We start from the raw sequence: 17932 nt of genomic DNA on the forward strand, positions 1-17932 counted from the left end.
TTTGATACCTTGGACTCTTGCTGACTTAAACTAGTTTTGCCAACAAATGTGTTCCATACTGTATCAGCATAATATACAGCTGAATCTATTCAATTTTCATCCATTCAACTGCAAAGAGATTTCCTTTAGAAAATATCTATGATGATGTTGATATACATCAGGACGTCATGGTCAACAAAGGATATGCAACCAATTTATTTGATATTATGTTAATTGGTCTCAAACATTGAAATGGGAGACTACAAAGTGCTATAATTACTACATGGTGAAACCAAATTGTATAAACATACGCTTTAATAAAAGCTCTAAGTCTGCACTTTGACACATGTGAATTGTTTGACAAACCGAGAAAATGAAATGTTAAATCAGAAAAAGACAAGGTGATTCTGAATTTTTGAACGGTAATGTGTATATACATATACAAACATGTTGTCCCCACTTTTATTCTGATCTAATGACTACTAGAAGACTGCTACAGTCAGATACTGATCCCTTTGTGATGCTTTGGTTACATGCTTGGTCTTATCCTTATCCTTATTTCAGCTGTTTGGCATGTACCGTTGAGGTTAGTCTGTTGTTTTTCCAGACCACTGAAAGGATGGTATAGAAGTATAGTTTATTCCTACATTCATTCATATTAATGGGAATGCATGGAGTAGGACAAAATCAAAATGGCAGTGGTGAACACTGGTTTGAATAGGCAGGCTGTAGACGTGGGTTATGTGAAGGAGCAACAGAGAAGGTAGCAGGTGTGTCTCCTACGGAGGAGACACCTGCCCTCCTCGCCATGGAAACCCTCTGCTGGCACCAGCATGCACTGTCACACTTCTCCTCCGTTCTGCCAGCTGACACTCTGATACTGGGCTGTGCAAAATGGCTTCTGTTGCTGGGCAGCTGGGTAAAGCTAATCGGCAGTTAATTGATCTTAGCTTTCTTGTTCTGACTGAATATGTTTAGGCTATTCTTACTAGAACTTTCAAAATACGTACCATGAATGTGCTACAGTATATATACAGTTGAAGTTGGATTTTTTTTTTTAAACTTATTTTTAATCACTCCACAGATTTAATGTTAGCAGACTATAGTGTTGGCAAGTCGGTTCACAATTTCAGTGGGTCAGAAGTTGACTGTGCCTTTAAACATCTTGAAAAATTCCAGAAAAGTATGTCATTGCTTTAGAAACTTCTGATGGGCTAATTGACATTATTTGAGTCAGTTGGAGGTGTACCTGTGGATGTATTTTAAGGCCTACCTTCCAACTCGGTGCCTCTTTCATTGACATCATGAGATCAAAAGAAGTCAGCCAAGAGCTCAGAATTCATTTGAAAAGTGTAAAAAATTGTGTATGATTGTATGCTGTTCAACAAAACGGGAAATTTTATTTCAACTGATCCTCTATCTCAAGGTAAAAGTACAATTAAATATCAGTTCATCCCCAGATCATAAAAGGATTAATTTGACTAACTGGTTATTACCTAGTCAGTAATGTTTTGTTCTCTTGTTCCCTGGAATCCTTTTGTGTTTAAAGTTGAACTAAAATAAGCATTTAGTTAAACTAACTGGTGGCGGAATGTCTTGTGTTTGAGTCTTGTGTTTGAGTCTTGTCATTAGTAAACAATGCTTGATGCACTGTTCTTCACCAGGTAAAGCAGATGATTTCCACTTCACTAACCAGGGTGGAAGTACTGTCATTTATGGGGTGGATGATGCCCAGGAGTTGTCCACTGCAAGACGCGCTTTGTCATTGTTGGGTAAGGGTCCCTCGATATGGAAAACCGAAGTACTGTGTTGAGCACGTACTGATATTAGGTGCCAGCAGATCTCAGCTGTCATGAGAATAATCTTCATTGACCTTGTTCTTCAACTTTGCTTTTTGTTTTAGGAATTAATGAGTCCTACCAGATGGGGATATTCAAGATACTTGCTTCCATCCTCCATCTGGGGAACGTGCCAGTGAAGGGTGTCGATTCGGACAGCAGCAGGATCGAGGTGGGCGGAGAACTATGTTTACAGAAAAACTGTGTTTACAGCCTAATGTTGAACGATTTTAAATTAACATTCTGTTTAGTTTGCCACCAACACCTTTTTAATGCAAATGGATATGTCTTTGGTCTAACGATGCTGGCTAGCTGATTAGCTGCTTACTTGGGTTTTATTTTTAATGGTAAGAACAAATATTACATTGATAAAAGTGCATTATAACAGCCAAATGATTGTCAACTTTTGTTCTCTCTCTGCCATCCCTGTCAGCAGCCATTTTGTTTTGCTGCTTACTACCTTTTAGAATTGCTAGCTAATGTTAGCTAATGTTAATGGTGAACAGAAAAAAAAATATATATATATATGCTGGTGAATGTTCACTAATGTTCGCCATCTTGAACACACATCAGAGCATCTCACACACGTGATTCTCCTGCAGATTTCAACCCGTAACATACTCCCATATCATTCTCTCGTTTCAGTCTAATAACCGCAACCTGACGGTCTTCTGTGACCTAATGGGAATCACGTACCTGGACATGTCCCACTGGCTGTGCCACAAGAAGCTGAAGACTGCCACGGAGACCTACATCAAGCCCATCCCCAAACTTCAGGCCATCAACAGCCGGGACGCCCTTGCCAAACACATATACGCCAAACTCTTCAACTGGATCGTCGCCCATGTCAACAAGGCCCTGCAGTGTCAACAAGGCCCTGCAGTCTACGATCAAGCAGAGCTCCTTCATTGGGGTTCTGGACATTTACGGGTGCGTTCCCTCAGATGGAAAAATAAATGTGTGAATTTGGGTGAGAATCTGTTTGCCTCTATAACAGATAGGGGGAATGGTTTCCCAGACAGATCTCTGACGTGATCTTACACATCACATCTTTACAAATTTCCATTCTTGCATATGTCAATCGAAAAGTGGGTCTATTGAGAAGTGGCCGAATAACGCTGTGAACGCATAATGTGTTGCATGTCGGTGGATATTTTAGCAATTTGACCATTTCATGGTGATTACGTAAAACCTACTGTACATTTTTCTTTTCTCTACAGGTTTGAAACATTTGATATCAACAGCTTTGAGCAATTTTGTATAAATTACGCCAATGAGAAACTTCAGCAACAGTTCAACATGGTGAGTGTTGTTTTCTCCCTGTGAGCTTTTTGAACCAGACCCATTAATCTCACAGTTAATCAGTCATCTCCAAAGTACTGGCTGTCATCTTGGCTCTCCTGTTTGTATCAAAGGGTGTGGTCATTATTTAAAACCTTCTTGAAGACTTGGTGTTACTGTGAGTGGACATTTTCGGCCAATGGCCTGTCCTTTGTGTTTGATGTGCTGAAGGTTCTGAACATGTTTATTTCATATTGTATTGATTCGTCATGTGAAGGATATTTTATTGGAAGATGATAAGAATGAATAGTGTTCTGCTGATCAGGTCTGAGATGAATGGCCTCAAAATGGCTGCCTGCTCTCCTTCACTCTCTGCAGCACGTGTTCAAACTGGAGCAGGAGGAGTACATGAGGGAGGAAATCCCCTGGACCCTCATCGACTTCTATGACAATCAGCCCTGTATCAACCTCATTGAGGCCAAAATGGGAGTGCTGGCCCTTCTGGACGAGGAGTGCAAGGTGGGGCCCTTTCATTAATAATAATTATTTTTGTCCAATGCTTTTGTCCAATTTGTCCAATTGCTTTTGTCCAACGCGAATTACAGTGGATTAGGCTATCCCCCTGGAGCAATGTGGTTAAATAGTTTATGGCTTTGCTCAAGGGCCCAATAGCTGTGCGGATCTTACTTTGGCTACACTGGGGCTTGAACCAACAACCTTCCAGGTCCTAGTCATGTAGCCACTACGCTACAGGCTGCCATCATCCTATCAAATGCACACTCTCTGGATCTAACACGGCCCTGTCGTCAGACCAGTGTGATTGGAGGTTTGCTTGCTGTTGGGCCGCTCCCGGTGAACTTTGACCTCTTCCCTTCTCCTCCAGATGCCCAAGGGAAGTGACGACTCATGGGCTCAGAAGCTGTACAACACGCACTTGAAGACATGTGCACTTTTTGAGAAGCCCCGTATGTCCAATAAAGCCTTCATCATCCAGCACTTTGCAGACAAGGTAGACATCTTCCTCAGTCTCTTGGTCCTCCTTGCCCTTTTTTGCTGTGGGGCAAAAAACTGTGGGGGAGTGTCAGTTTCTTAGAAGTGTTTGTGGTTTTAGATGCCTTTTCTTCCATGTAGCCATAAAGAAAGAAACTTTCAGAGGTCTGCCAGTGGATTGATTGGCCTGCAGTTAGGTCGGGGTGTGTTTATATGATTCATTTGGGAATGGTGGTGATAAAGATGGTCTACCACGTGGCACTTGGGCCCATTTTAGCCTGAGTTTCAAGTTACTGTCTGGGCGACATCCAGAAGCAAAGGTCTTTTAGAGTTCCTTCTGATCGAGGTACAGGGGGTCTTCCCACACATTTGAGCCTTAAGGGCCTTTAGATTCCAGCAGTCTCTGTGTCCCTCTCCTCTCCTTTTGATTTCAGAACAATTACTTAATTAATTGCTAATTAATTGTTAATTAATATTCCAACTGTGCACCTGAGCCCATCACAAATGTAAATTGTGCTCATACATTTCACTTGCATTGAATATACAACACAAGATATTAAATGCTTGCGCATTTTCACATACTGTATGTGTGAACAAGAGACCATGTGTTCATATCAGTCAGTGAATTCAGGGCTTCTATTTACCAGTTTACCTCCTATTCACTGTCAGTCAGAGCTCCTGCGCTTCTGAACACGTGTCCTTCTGTCCACAGGTGGAGTATCAGTGTGAGGGCTTCCTGGAGAAGAATAAAGACACCGTCAATGAAGAGCAGATCAATGTGCTAAAAGCTAGCAAGGTTTGTTCTTTCTGTCCATAGTCCTAGCCTGGCACTGTGCATTTAGACTTGCGTCCTCATCCCTTTCACCTTCTCGGGGGGGGATATTAAGGCCCGTCCACACCAAGAACTATAACTATTACCATAACTATAAATATGTTGTTTTAAAAATTGTTCTAACTCAAGTGAATGGTGGAGTCCACACCACAAATATAATGACAGCAACAGTGAAGAACGATATCGCTGGGATTACTTTCAGAGAAACACTGACAGCCAATTAAAAACCATCCAAATTTACAGGGCGGCATATTCAAAATGGCAGATGATCTAGCTATTTACAGAACGTTATTGTTCATCAGTGGGAATGCTCACATCGTTATCATTAAAGTTATAGACATTGCTCTTGGCGTTTTAACTTAAATGAGGAGAGACACTGCTCTGCAGAATGTTTGGGTTGAATCCTTTTTGATGAGGAAGCATTTGTTCATTTAACTGCTCATTTTATTTTCTCATAGTGATTTTTAATTTCTGTACAGTGGACAATAACTCTTCAGAGCCACGAAAAGAAACTGCATATTTGGCTGTACCATGTTGTTTTAAGATGCATGACCTCAAAACTTGGTTGCGTTGCTGTAAAGGTCAGTAGAAACACTGCCATCTGCTGGCCTGAGTTAACAAAGATTATGAATCTGCTAGTTGGAAAGCAGTTGCTGCGTGAGCATTAGCAGCCCATTAAACATGCACAATGTTTGGGTTCTGTTTTGAGTATAGTGCTTTTATTGAATATAGTATTTGTGTTTTTGCATAGATATTATTCAAATCTTATCAGGTGGTTGAATTAGGTTCCATCTCCCTTCCTTCTGTTGATGCCAAAATATTTCAATTTGATAAATTTCATTTGATGTATGTACAAACTCAGATGCATGTTTTGCACTGAGCAGTCAATCTAGGATCGTATACAATACCAATGTAATTATTTATGACAATATTTGTGAATCTGTCTTTTACTGTAAGTACAGCTCGGAGCTGTGACTTCACAAATGTGGATTACAGAGGCGACCAGAACCCATCCCGGTCAATTAGCATTGGATAATTGAAATGCACATTAGAAAATGCTTTTAGAATAGATATTGCTGTGTGATAGCAGATTGTCCCAGTGTATTTCTCTGTTTACAGTTACATATTTGGTGTCTCGCATGTGTTAGGGTTTTATAATTCCTCTGGGAAAGGCTTTTATAAATCCAATCTTTGATCCTGACGGATGATTATGTGAGGATGCTTTAAAGGCCAGCAGCCACTGTGTGAGATGCAGTGTGTTAGAATAGAGTGAGGTCACAGCCTGCCAATACGACCAAAATAAGCTCTCATGGATGTTGCTGCTATTTGTATGCCATATCTTTTTATATGTGAGCATCAATAAAGATACATGTTTTTAGGAACCACTTATGTACTTTCGCAGTCTGTGGTGGGTTGGTGCCCCCACTTCTTTTTATTTTGATGTCACCATAGTAATACCTGCTAAGGGCCACCATTTCATGAAATTTAGTCCTTCTGCTTCAGCTGAACAGAGAGATTGCGTTTGATGTCTATTCTAGAGGAATAGCTTTGCTGTCTGAACCAGGAGCGCAGCGGTGCTTAATTTAATTATTTAAAATTGCCATCAGTCACATTGGTGATTGTGTTCTGCAAAAGGAAATTGAGATCTATTCATAGTGACAAATAATACAATTGCTTTCAGTATTTAATCTTTTTTTTTTTTTTAGAGAAAGGAATGTGAATTACTGAGGCAGTAGGTAAGGATTAAAATGTTTAGATGATCAATAACATCTTTAACCTTAAACCTTTTGCAATTTAATAAATGTGACTGAAGCGTTGTTATTTTACCTAGATGAGTGAACTAATGACACACTTTAGACAATGAAGGGTGAATGAAAAAGGCTTCATTTTATGCTTCATATCGGCCTACTTTCTCCTGGTTTTATTTTCCTCCATTGCACTGTGCTATATGGAAACAACTCCAGCTACCTGGAATCAAAACACCTCACTGTCCACTGAGATATTCTATATTTGGTCCTTGCGTTTACCACATGTGCAACTGCTATAGCACAGCATGGAGTGTGTAAATACTACACCATATGCTTGTACTTCAATGAGCAATATGATAGCTGTTGACAAGATACATTATTTAATTCTGTTAATGATTCCTGCAAAGCTATAAATATATTTCACGCTGTCCTTCAGTGTCAACAAATGATGTAGCTAATGATCCAAGGTAGCTAGGATGCTTCCATTTACTCATGTTCCAAGTAAAGTATATATATAAATCCCAAGTATATTATGTATAATATACATATATTTATATATGTACAGTATATAAATAAAATTGACCATGCATCCCTTTCCTGATTTACCTCTGAATCATGTGTGTTTGTTGTTTGTTTGTTCATTTTCCCACTCGTTGTGTGTCTTCATCATGACATCCCCTGTGCAGAGGAAGGTAAAGCTGAGTGTTGCTGCAAAGCTGTCATTTCTCACTGCTGTTTTTCCTCTAACCCTGTCTAACTGCCACTGGGGCGACGGCAGGGGCGGTCTCACACACCTCGTTTGTTTGCGTCACTATGGTTTCGGAGCGGTTATGGGCAGGGGGAAGAGGGCGAATGCTAACTGGCACAGCAGCTCAAATGGGGAGGTGGGAATGGAGGGTGACCAGTTGCTTAGCATGTTGTGCTCTGTTGTGAAAGCATGCTGCTGAAATGCCATTATATACAGGAATAGCATCCTACATAAAGCCCTGTGTAATTTACTATATATTGGGTAAGGCACCATTTACTGAAGGTATTAGGGCCTTCTGATGGACTCTGGCATTATTTCACCATATTCTGCAGTCATCCACTTTCATGCTTATTTTACACTTAACCACTGAAAAAAAAGGTATGGTAAATGGAATTCACTACTGTCAATACAGTGTGTTGGCTGATATAGACATTGTAACTGCGGGCCAAAACCAGGAACCAGTCCATCATCTATGAATTATACAATTATCCAAGTGGCAAAAACAGTGTTTGGTATGAACAATACACATATTGTGACACCCAACAGCTGGTTGAGCTATGGAAAGACATGTACTTGTAATGCTCTGTTGATTAATTGTTTTGTGTGTTGTCCTTTCCTTTGCTGGGATAGTTTGATCTCCTGGTGGAGCTGTTCGTGGATGAGGGGAGTGCCACCAGCCCCACAGGGGCGCTCTCCGGTGGCCGAACCAGGCTGAGTGTCAAGCCACAGCCGGCCAAGTCCACTAAAGAACACAAGAAGACCGTGGGGCTCCAGGTGAGATCACAGTGTCACAATCCTTGACAGGCCACAGGGCAGCCTAGTCGTAGGGTGTTCCACCGGCTACTATGGAGCTCCTGGTCGGCATTCATGGATGCTGACTGACCTGCATCTGGAGAGATGAAGTTGGGTCCCTTAAAGAAAATAAGCACTGCTGTTGGGCCCTTGAGCAAGGCCCTTAGCCCAAAAACTGCTCCAGGGGCTTTACCCTGGTTATACCTGTCTCTCGCCTTACTTGCAACAGTTCTCTGGAACTACTCCTTGTAAAAGAGAACACATTCTCCTCTGGTTAAATACTTAAAGATGTTTAAAATGTTTTTGATTATTTTAAACAATCATGTTTCTTGTCCCCTTAGTTCCGTAACTCCCTGCAGCTGCTGATGGAGACCCTGAACGCCACCACGCCCCACTACGTGCGCTGTATCAAGCCCAACGACCTCAAATTTCCTTTCACGTGAGCAAGAGTTCATTACCCTCAGCCACAGTGTATTACAGTTAACCTGTGTCAAATGGCCACAATAACACTGGTTTTACCAATACAAGTGAGACTTCTTTAGTATTCGACCATACTAATTTTCCTGTGTGAGCCCAGATGTTTGTGCCACAACAGAGCCTGCCCATTCCCTACTAAGAAGGTTTTGGCGTGAGCTACTGTGTGCTTTTAGAGGCCATCAGTGTCCCTCTCGGAGTGCCATTTCCTCAGCAACTGAAGCAACACGTGTCTGGAAATGATTTCAGTTTATTTATTTATTATTATTTTTTTCCACGTTTTTTGAGAAGAGTTGGTTGGCTGGTTGGTCTTGGTCACACTGTGGATTGTAATCCTGGGAGCCCTTGTCTTCTCTAGGTTTGACCCCAAAAGGGCGGTGCAGCAGCTGAGAGCCTGTGGTGTTCTGGAGACCATTCGGATATCGGCTGCTGGCTTCCCATCCAGGTATGCAGTGTTCAAACCCTGACCTCCCCCACATGCCTTTGTACACTTCCCTTCCCGGTAAAGGTTGAGCCGTAACACTTGTTGAAGCCAGGGTTCCATGACTTTACCACAGCATTGGCACCTTACAATGACTTGCCAGTGGCTTGAAGCATACCTGTTAGTGAGAGTTCAGTATTACTCTAACTGCTGCATGTTAGGCTTTAATGCTATTCATTAATGCTATTCCCCCCTGCTCAGCAACCTCCACTGGCTGCCTGTTGTGGCTCGCATCAAATTAAAAATTTTGGTGCTTGCGTACCAGGCAGTTAAGGGATCAGCCCCTGTATATATTCAATCGCTTATCAAGACATATACACCAGCAAAACCCCTCCGTTCCATCACTTTGTTCCATCTGGCGCCTCCCCCTCGCCTCACCTGCACTTCTCAGTCATGACTGCTGTCTGTTCTGGCCCCACACTGGTGGAATGTCCTCCCTGTGGATGTCAGAACGGCTGAGTCTCTGACCACTTTCAAACGCAGACTGAAGACTCATCTCTTCAGGCTGCACCTTTCCCTCCCTACCTCACCACCATGATTAGCCTTGTATATGCCATAGACTATAATGGCACTTATGTAATTATATATAGATATTGTTGTGTTTTGTATTAGCTATTGTATTGTTATACTCGGGGTAATCTAACTGGCAACTGTGGTATGCTAGTTTATAAGTTGATTCTCCAAGGCTTCCGATTGTATCTGTATGGTCACGCTAGGACTCGGAACCGTACTGTCCTCTAGGGTCCTCTTCACACTTGTTCCTGTGTTCAATCTGCACTTCATTGTACATCGCTCTGGATAAGGGCGTCTGCTAAATTCCTTGTAATGTAATGTAATGTAATTCAGACTTGCCCAGCCTCTGAAACTATCACACATCCCCGCCCTACACGGAACATGGTCTGATCAAGTGTGAACCGAAGCAGCCCCTTTGCTGTGACAGTCCTCTGTTGCCTTGACATCAGGTGGACCTATCAGGAGTTCTTCAGTCGGTACCGGGTTCTAATGAAGCAGAAGGACGTGCAGACCGACCGGAAGCTGACCTGCAGGAAGGTCTTGGAGAAACTAGTAGAGGTAGGCAGCCATGTCTACCACTGGCACAGCTGCGAACATGAATAATTCCCTCTAAGAGTACACACAGTATTAGAGACCTGAAAGACTTGGCCCTGTGCTGCAAAGATTGAAGGCCACTGAGGACCTGATGGCAGAGCTTGAAACAGGCCCGCATGTTACTAGATTTTGTAAGCCCGACCCGATTTTTAACTTCAATACATGCATCAGTGCAGTAGATGTACCCTGGTTTTGGGTATTCCTGATATACTGTTTGGAACAGATGCAACTGACAACTGAACTAGTCAGTGGATTTGCAGTATACCATAGTAATGTTGATATTCATCTTTTGTAGTTACCATAAAAGCAACCAGAATTGCCCAATCTTCATATAATACATAACGTTGGATGTGTTCTTTTCCAAATTTGCGGTTTTATGGTCTTGTTTGAAACAAGTGACCTGTTTTTGACACTCATTGTTATTATTGTTCAAGGACTAGCTAGCATTAATAATTAATTAAACTATTGAATTAGCTAAGTTTTAATCAAATACAGCAATACAGAATACAGTAACACAGCATGTGTTCTTTTGTGTCATTGCACTCAACTTGCAGGATAAAGACAAGTATCAGTTTGGGAAGACAAAGATTTTCTTCCGTGCTGGCCAGGTGGCCTACCTGGAGAAACTGCGAGCGGACAAGCTGAGAGCCGCCTGCATCCGCATCCAGAAGACCATCCGCTGCTGGCTGGAGCGCAAGAAGTACCTGCGCATGAGGGACGCTGCCATCACCATACAGAGACGTGTGCGGGGATACCAAGCACGATGGTGAGAGTAGAGACTAGCCTGCTGTAAAATACAGCTATGCCAAATTGACCAGATTGAAAATCGAGCTGGTCATAAGTCAGGCTGGTCTCGCTGGTCATGTGCTGGTCAACCAGAATCGCCAAGCTGGTCATAAAGCTAGTCAAGCTGGGTATGAGCTGGTTAGCCTGCTAGTGCTGGTAGCTTGTCTGGTAGCTGGTTAACTAGCTGTTTCAAAACAGTGTCATAGCTTGAGCTGGTCAAACAGTGTCAAGCTCGGGGCTGGTCTGAACTTGTCAACCAGCTACAGTACCGGCTGTTTCAAAACGTAGCTTGAGCTGTTTTCTTCAACAGGGTAGCCTTCCTTTGGGTCCAGTCATGGCAGCTACAGTCTCATGCAAGATCAAATCACAGCTGCTTCCTTTTCATTCAGGGACCAATCACAGCTGCTTCTTCTTCATTCAGGGTCCAATCACAGCTGCTTCTTCATTCAGGGTCCAATCACACCTGCTTCTTCATTCAGAGTCCAATCACAGTTGCTTCATTCAAATCTGGCATTCTTATTATGGGACAGGAAATGAAAGACAAGCTAAAACGAAAGTTAGAGCAGCACTAACTTTGGTGATATTTGACGTACGGTATACATGAATGAAACAAATCTTTCGGGGGTAATTTGTGGAGGACTGTGTTAAATGAGAAGGGGGAGGCAGATCCCTAGCCTATGGCTCTGGGGGGAAGAATGCGTGCCTCTGTGTGAAAGGATATTGATTGGAGGGGAACAGAAAATAAAAACTTTGATCAAAACACACGCCCACTGGTACACGGAGACGTAAAATGTAAATTCAAATGGTTTTCCAGGAAGTGGAAAAACGATTAGATGTGAATACATAGTATAACGATTTTTACAATTTTCTGTAATATATACTTTTAGATATGTTCATATAGTTATGAAGAATTGACTACATTTAGTAAATTTAGATTTCAACTTGTCTTTAAACTTTAAACGAGTGCTAACAGTGATTACCGTGTTTTTAACCCACATTCTGTGTGTTTGTCTCTTCCTTCCACTTTGATCAGCCTCGCCAAGTTCCTTCGCAGGACGAAAGCGTCCATCGTCATTCAGAAGTACCAGCGCATGTACGTGGAGCGGAAACGATACAAGCGTCTGCAAACTGCTGCACTCAACATCCAGTGCATCCTGAGGGCCTACCAGGCCAGACAGCTGTACCAGAGGGTAGGAGCCACCTTACACCACAGATTCTGTGGGCTAAAACCGAGGCTTCCATTTGGGAACAGGAGTTTCTGGTGCTATACCTCGTTTTATAAATATTCATGAATATATTCATAATTATGCCTCAGTATTGTTCTTGGTCTCCATGAATATTCATAAAAACGTGTCAAAATGAAAACAAGTCAGATCTGAATGAATGGAATTTTTATTTTTATTTTTTCAAATACTCAATGATCAAGTAGGGCAATGTGCTCTCTGCTAATTAGTCTAGTTAAAGAACCAGTGAACACAAATCTGTGTTTGTGGCTTAGCTGTACAAACCGCACACATTATGTAATATGTATGTAAATTCCTTGCTGCTGTTGCTCCTAACATAATTGCAAATTGGTGAGGTCAAAAAGTGTGGTCTATGTCGGCTACTCCTGATAAAGTTACTAGCTACAGACTGAGAAAGTCAGTGCCCACTGATCCACCGCGAACAGATCCACTGACCTCACACCCTCCTCGTCCTGTCCCTGTGCAGCTTCTGCGGGAGAACAGGGCGATCGTCATCCAGAGGTGGGTGAGGGGGTGGCTGGCCCGGCGGTGGTACAGGCGCTCCCTGGCCGCCGTTGTGTACCTGCAGTGCTGCGTGCGGCGCATGTGCGCCCGGCGCCAGCTGAAGAAGCTGAAGATCGAGGCGCGCTCCGTCGAGCACTTCAAGAAGCTCAACATCGGCATGGAGAACAAGATCATGCAGCTGCAGCGCAAGATCGACGAGCAGGTGCGTGTTCCCAGGGCGATGCTGCCCAACGAAGGCCCAGTCTAGCTCGCCACCACACATATTCGTATGAGTAGACCGGCATAGTTATAGTACCCATTGCAGGTATTAATGCATCGTGTGTTGGAAGCCTTGTCAGTGCATAGGTGAAGATAATTTTCTTGATACTTCTGTGAATTTCCTGTCTTTTGCCAATCTTTATCTCTTCTTTAAAACATAGTTTCTGGGTTGAATTTCCTGTCTTTTTCAGCTTTTGCCAACCATTATGACTTTCTCTCACCTTAAATGTTGTTTTTGGGTTCAATAGCATTTTTTTGGTTTCATTTTCCAACTTAGTATTTACTAGTGTGTCTTTCTGCTAATACAGGGGTGTCCAATCTTATCCAGAAAGGGCCGGTGTGTGTGCAGGTTGTTGGACGAAGACAGCTGATTCTACTCATCAAGGTCTTGATTAAAGACCACGATTAGTTCATTAGTATAATCAGGTGTGTTACTGCTGGGCTAAAACAAAAACCTGCACCCACGCTGGCCCTTTTAGGATAAGATTGGACACCACTGTGCTAATATATAGCTATATATATGTGCCTATATATAACTCAGGGAGTGAGGTAAATTTCAGGTCCGATTATCACCTCAACCTCAATTAAGCACCGTTCCCCAGCAGAATAATATATGGCAGGAGGCCATATATTAACCAAGATTGAAGTCTTGAATTATTCTGAACTGAATTGTGTTGCGGTATGGCCTTTGTGAGCCCGTCTTATTGAGTGTAAAGCCAAGTGTGGTCTCCATTCAAGCACAAAGAGCACAAGGCCGTCAGCGAACGCCTGAGCACCCTGGAGAGCACGTACACCGCGGAGAGCGAGAAGCTACGCAGCGAGGTGTCCCGCCTGCGAGGGGTGGAGGAGGAGGCGCGAAACAACGCCCGCCAAAACGCCTCCCTGCTGCTGGAGCTCGGCCAACTCCGCAAGGAGCTGGAGATCATGCGCAGCGAGAAGGAGGCGATCCAAGACCAGGCCAAGACTTACCACGACAAAATGGAGCAGGTGGGCTGGTTTTCTGTACAAGCTAGAAACTGTTTTACAATGACGCGTTTCCGTACTGCAGTATTGTCTTACACCACTCCTGGGAGTACATTTCTACTGCATCTCATTAATTAGATTTGACTGAGGTGTTGCCTGACTAAGAGGTCTTTGTGGCAACATAGAATATACAAGACAATCTGTTGGATGTTTCCCATTCTTATTTGCTTGCCCTTTGCAACTTCTTATCCGCTTAATCAAATATAACTATGTAGGCATGTATTGGGACAGTTTAGCCCAAGGACCAGGATCAAGGAGCATTTTCTGGGAGTTCAATGAGTACAGGAATGGCACTGCAGTCTAAACTCAATGTTATCCTCCTGGTCTCTGCTGACAGATGGTGGCTGAGCTGAAGGACCAGAACAGCCTTCTGAAGAGTGAGAAGGACGATCTGAATCGGCTGATCAAGGAACAGAGCCAACAGATGACTGGTAACCATCCTCTCACTGCCTCGTGTTAAACCACAATGTCCTTTTAATGTTGAAATGTATGTCATGTTCCTACAATTTGGCTTGTTTAGTAACTATTGAAAGGGTCTGGAAGTTGCAGCAGAAAAAATCACTAGATCATGTTTTGGTAGCTGGTAATTTCAAGCTGGGCATAGCTGAATTTTACACCAGGGTTTTTCACTTGGAAAAAGCCTTCATCTGAATGAAATAGACATGAGGAAGCTGCAATCAAATTAGGGAGTTAATTCAATATACTATACATAATTGACACAGTACATTTGCCTGCGCATTCATGCCCATTCATGCCCACTCCACACTTGCAGAGAAAATGGAGAAGGCCTTGAAGGAAGAGAGAAGGGAGCTGGAGAGTGATCTGAACGAGGAGCGCTCACGCTACCAGAACCTTCTGGGCGAGCACTTACGATTGGAGGAGCGATACGACGACCTGAAGGAGGAGATGACCCTCACACTGGTGAGATACTGTAGACCACTGATCTTCAGTCCTGGAGAGCCGCAGGGTGTGCTTGGTACATATTTGCCTTATTATCAGCAACCAATTCAGACCCAAGAAACCAAGTTAGGCAAGTTAACTGTGATCAAACGGTTTCATTGATCAATTAAGGGCTATTAACAACTAAAACCACCACACCCTGCAGCCCTCCAGGACCAGGAGTGAGGACCACGGCTGTAGACCTTTCTCGCTTCTCATCTGGGTCATGGGAAATGCAGATGCTCCATGAGGTTTGGGTTTTTTTTCTATGAGTTGGCTAAAGCACTGTGACTTTCCTCTCCCAGAACGTCCCCAAGCCAGGCCACAGGAGGACCGACTCCACCCACAGTAGCAACGAATCAGAATACACCTACAGCTCTGAGCTAGCGGAGTCTGAGGAGGGCTCCCATGGAGGCGAGGTAGGAGCTGGCTGCCCACGGCCGTTTGTTCACTCGGCACACGGTCTCTTAACTTTCAGATGTAGCATGATCCATTCTTTAATTAGGCATGTAGAAAGATTTGCGAAATTCCCTAAATATAGGCTGATGGAAGATTTTTGGTAACACTTTGCAATAAGGTCACATGAATTGGCATTAACTAATGTAGTTACCTAACTACTTAGAAGTCTGTCTTCATAGCTTTGTTTATGTAAATCACTCATCACTAAGTCAGCAACTACATTAGTTAATGCCAATTCACATTGGAATAAAAAAAAAAAAACATTAATGTATTTGTTAATGGTAAGCTAATTATATGTTTATTCTATGGTTTGCTAATGTATAAATATGCATGTAGCTACAGTGGGAGCAATAATTATTTGATCCCTTGCTGATTTTGTAGGTTTGCCCACTTACAAAGAATGGAACTGTGTAGAATTTTAATCAGAGGTACATTTTAACATTGAGAGACATAATATCACAAAATAATCCACAATAACAACATCATATAAATTTTATAAATTTTATATCATATTTTCACATGAAATAAGTATTTGATCCATAGAACAATAGGACTTAATACTTGGTGGAGAAACCTTTGTTGGCAAGCACAGAGGTCAGACGTTTGTTGTAGTTTTTCACCAGGTTTGCACAGATCTTGGGAGGGATTTTGGTCCACTCCTCTTTGCAGATCCTCTCCAAATCCTTAAGGTTCCGAGGCTGTCGCTTGGCAACTCGAAGCTTCAGCTCCCTCCACAGATTTTCGATGGGATTTAGGTCTGGAGACTGGCTAGGCCATTCCAGGACCTTAATATGCTTCTTTTTAAGCCACTCCTTTGTTGCCTTGGCTGTATGTTTTGGGTCATTGTCATGTTGGAAGACCCATCCACGACCCATTGAGGTTGTTGCCCAAAATTTCCTGGTACATGGCCCCATTCATCCTCCCCTCGATATGGTGAAGTCGTCCTGTCCCCTTAGCTGAGAAAAACTCCCAAAGCATAAGGTTTCCACCTCCATGCTTCACAGTGGGGATGGTGTTCTTGGGGTTGTACTCAGCATTTCTCTTTCTCCAAACACGGCGAGTCGAGTTGATGCCAAATAGCTCTATTTTGGTCTCATCTGACCACATCACCTTCTCCCAAGCAAACTTCAGATGGGCCTGTACTTGTGCCTTCTTCAGCAGAGGAGCCTTGCACGCGCTGCAGGATTTTAATCCTTCACGGTGTAGTGTGTTACTGATGGTTCTCTTCATGACTGTGGTCCCAACTGCCTTCAGGTCATTAACAAGCTCCTCCTGTGTAGTACTGGGCTGATCCCTGACCTTTCTCATGATCATTCATATCCCACAAGGCGAGATCTTGCGTGGAGCCCCAGACCGAGGGAGATTGGGTGACTTTGTGTTTCTTCCATTTTCTAATAATTGCTCCAACAGTTGTTAACTTCTCACCAAGCTGATTGCTTATTTTCTTGTAGCCCTTCCCAGCCTTGTGCAGGTCTACAATTTTGTCCTTAGACAGCTCCTTTGTCTTGGACATGGTGGAAACGTTGGAATCTGATTGATTGTGTGGACAGGTGTCTTTTATACAGCTGCATAACGATGTAACGAGTTGACAGGTGTTTTGGGTAATGAGTTGAGATTAGGAGTGCTTCTTAATGGAAAACTAACTGGTCTGTGGGAGCCAGAATTATTGCTGATTGGTAGGGGATCAAATACTTATTTCATGCAAAAATTCGATAATAAATTAATAAAATTTATATGATGTGGATTATTTTGTGATATTCTGTCTCTCAATGTTAAAATGTACCTATGATTAAAATTCTACACAGTTCCATTCTTTGTAAGTGGGCAAACCTACAAAATCAGCAAGGGATCAAATGATTATTGCTCCCACTGTAATACACAATTTAGTAGTTAACATGTACATTGACCAATGAAAAGTAAATTTAATTCTTAATGCATTTGTAAATCAACTACATTTGTTCATGCCAATTAATACACCTTATGGTAAATTGTGACCAGATTTTTCAAAGCCTAGAATTAATTCCTAACTTTAGATTGCTAACCCAGGTCCTAACTCATCTGGGGTCATGGTTGGGTTCTTCTCAGGATGGCAGCAAGGCTGGCCTGGACGTGTCCCTCTTCCTCAAGCTGCAGAAAAGGGTGACCGAGTTGGAGCATGAGAAGCAGGATCTGGTGAAGGAGATGGATTTTAAAGATGAGCAGTTTCAGCAGGCTAGGGCCAGGGTATGGGCCTATTCCGTTTCGTCTGTTCATTCTCTTTGGGGTCATTCCATGGCAAATCAACCCGAGGTGTGGGAGCAACCACTCCACTTATGCTCAACTTTGTGTAAATGTTCTTTATATATTCAATATTAGCCTCATTGGTTTTGTAGAGATATTGGCTCTTAAAAAGGGGGGTATGGCACCCAAAAAGTCAATCGCGAGTGGACATTGGGGTCATTTCTGACAT

The 17932-nt window shown here is 42.8% G+C and overlaps 1 protein-coding gene across 1 annotated transcript in view; it reads left to right on the forward strand.

Annotated features, from left to right (window-relative positions):
* The window catches only part of LOC133130221 (unconventional myosin-Va-like), a 47840-nt gene that overhangs the window by 14601 nt on the left and 15307 nt on the right, over positions 1-17932 (forward strand). The window contains 20 exon segments of the mRNA XM_061244627.1: positions 1644-1751; positions 1883-1989; positions 2463-2660; positions 2662-2747; positions 3038-3119; positions 3477-3617; positions 3982-4107; positions 4801-4884; positions 8047-8190; positions 8550-8647; positions 9041-9127; positions 10126-10234; positions 10825-11036; positions 12090-12246; positions 12767-13006; positions 13801-14049; positions 14423-14516; positions 14858-15006; positions 15330-15443; positions 17569-17706. Of these exon segments, the coding sequence (XP_061100611.1) occupies positions 1644-1751; positions 1883-1989; positions 2463-2660; positions 2662-2747; positions 3038-3119; positions 3477-3617; positions 3982-4107; positions 4801-4884; positions 8047-8190; positions 8550-8647; positions 9041-9127; positions 10126-10234; positions 10825-11036; positions 12090-12246; positions 12767-13006; positions 13801-14049; positions 14423-14516; positions 14858-15006; positions 15330-15443; positions 17569-17706 (2723 nt within the window).

The sequence above is a fragment of the Conger conger genome, chromosome 6, assembly GCF_963514075.1.
Source record: "Conger conger chromosome 6, fConCon1.1, whole genome shotgun sequence".
Classification (NCBI taxonomy): Eukaryota; Metazoa; Chordata; class Actinopteri; order Anguilliformes; family Congridae; genus Conger; species Conger conger.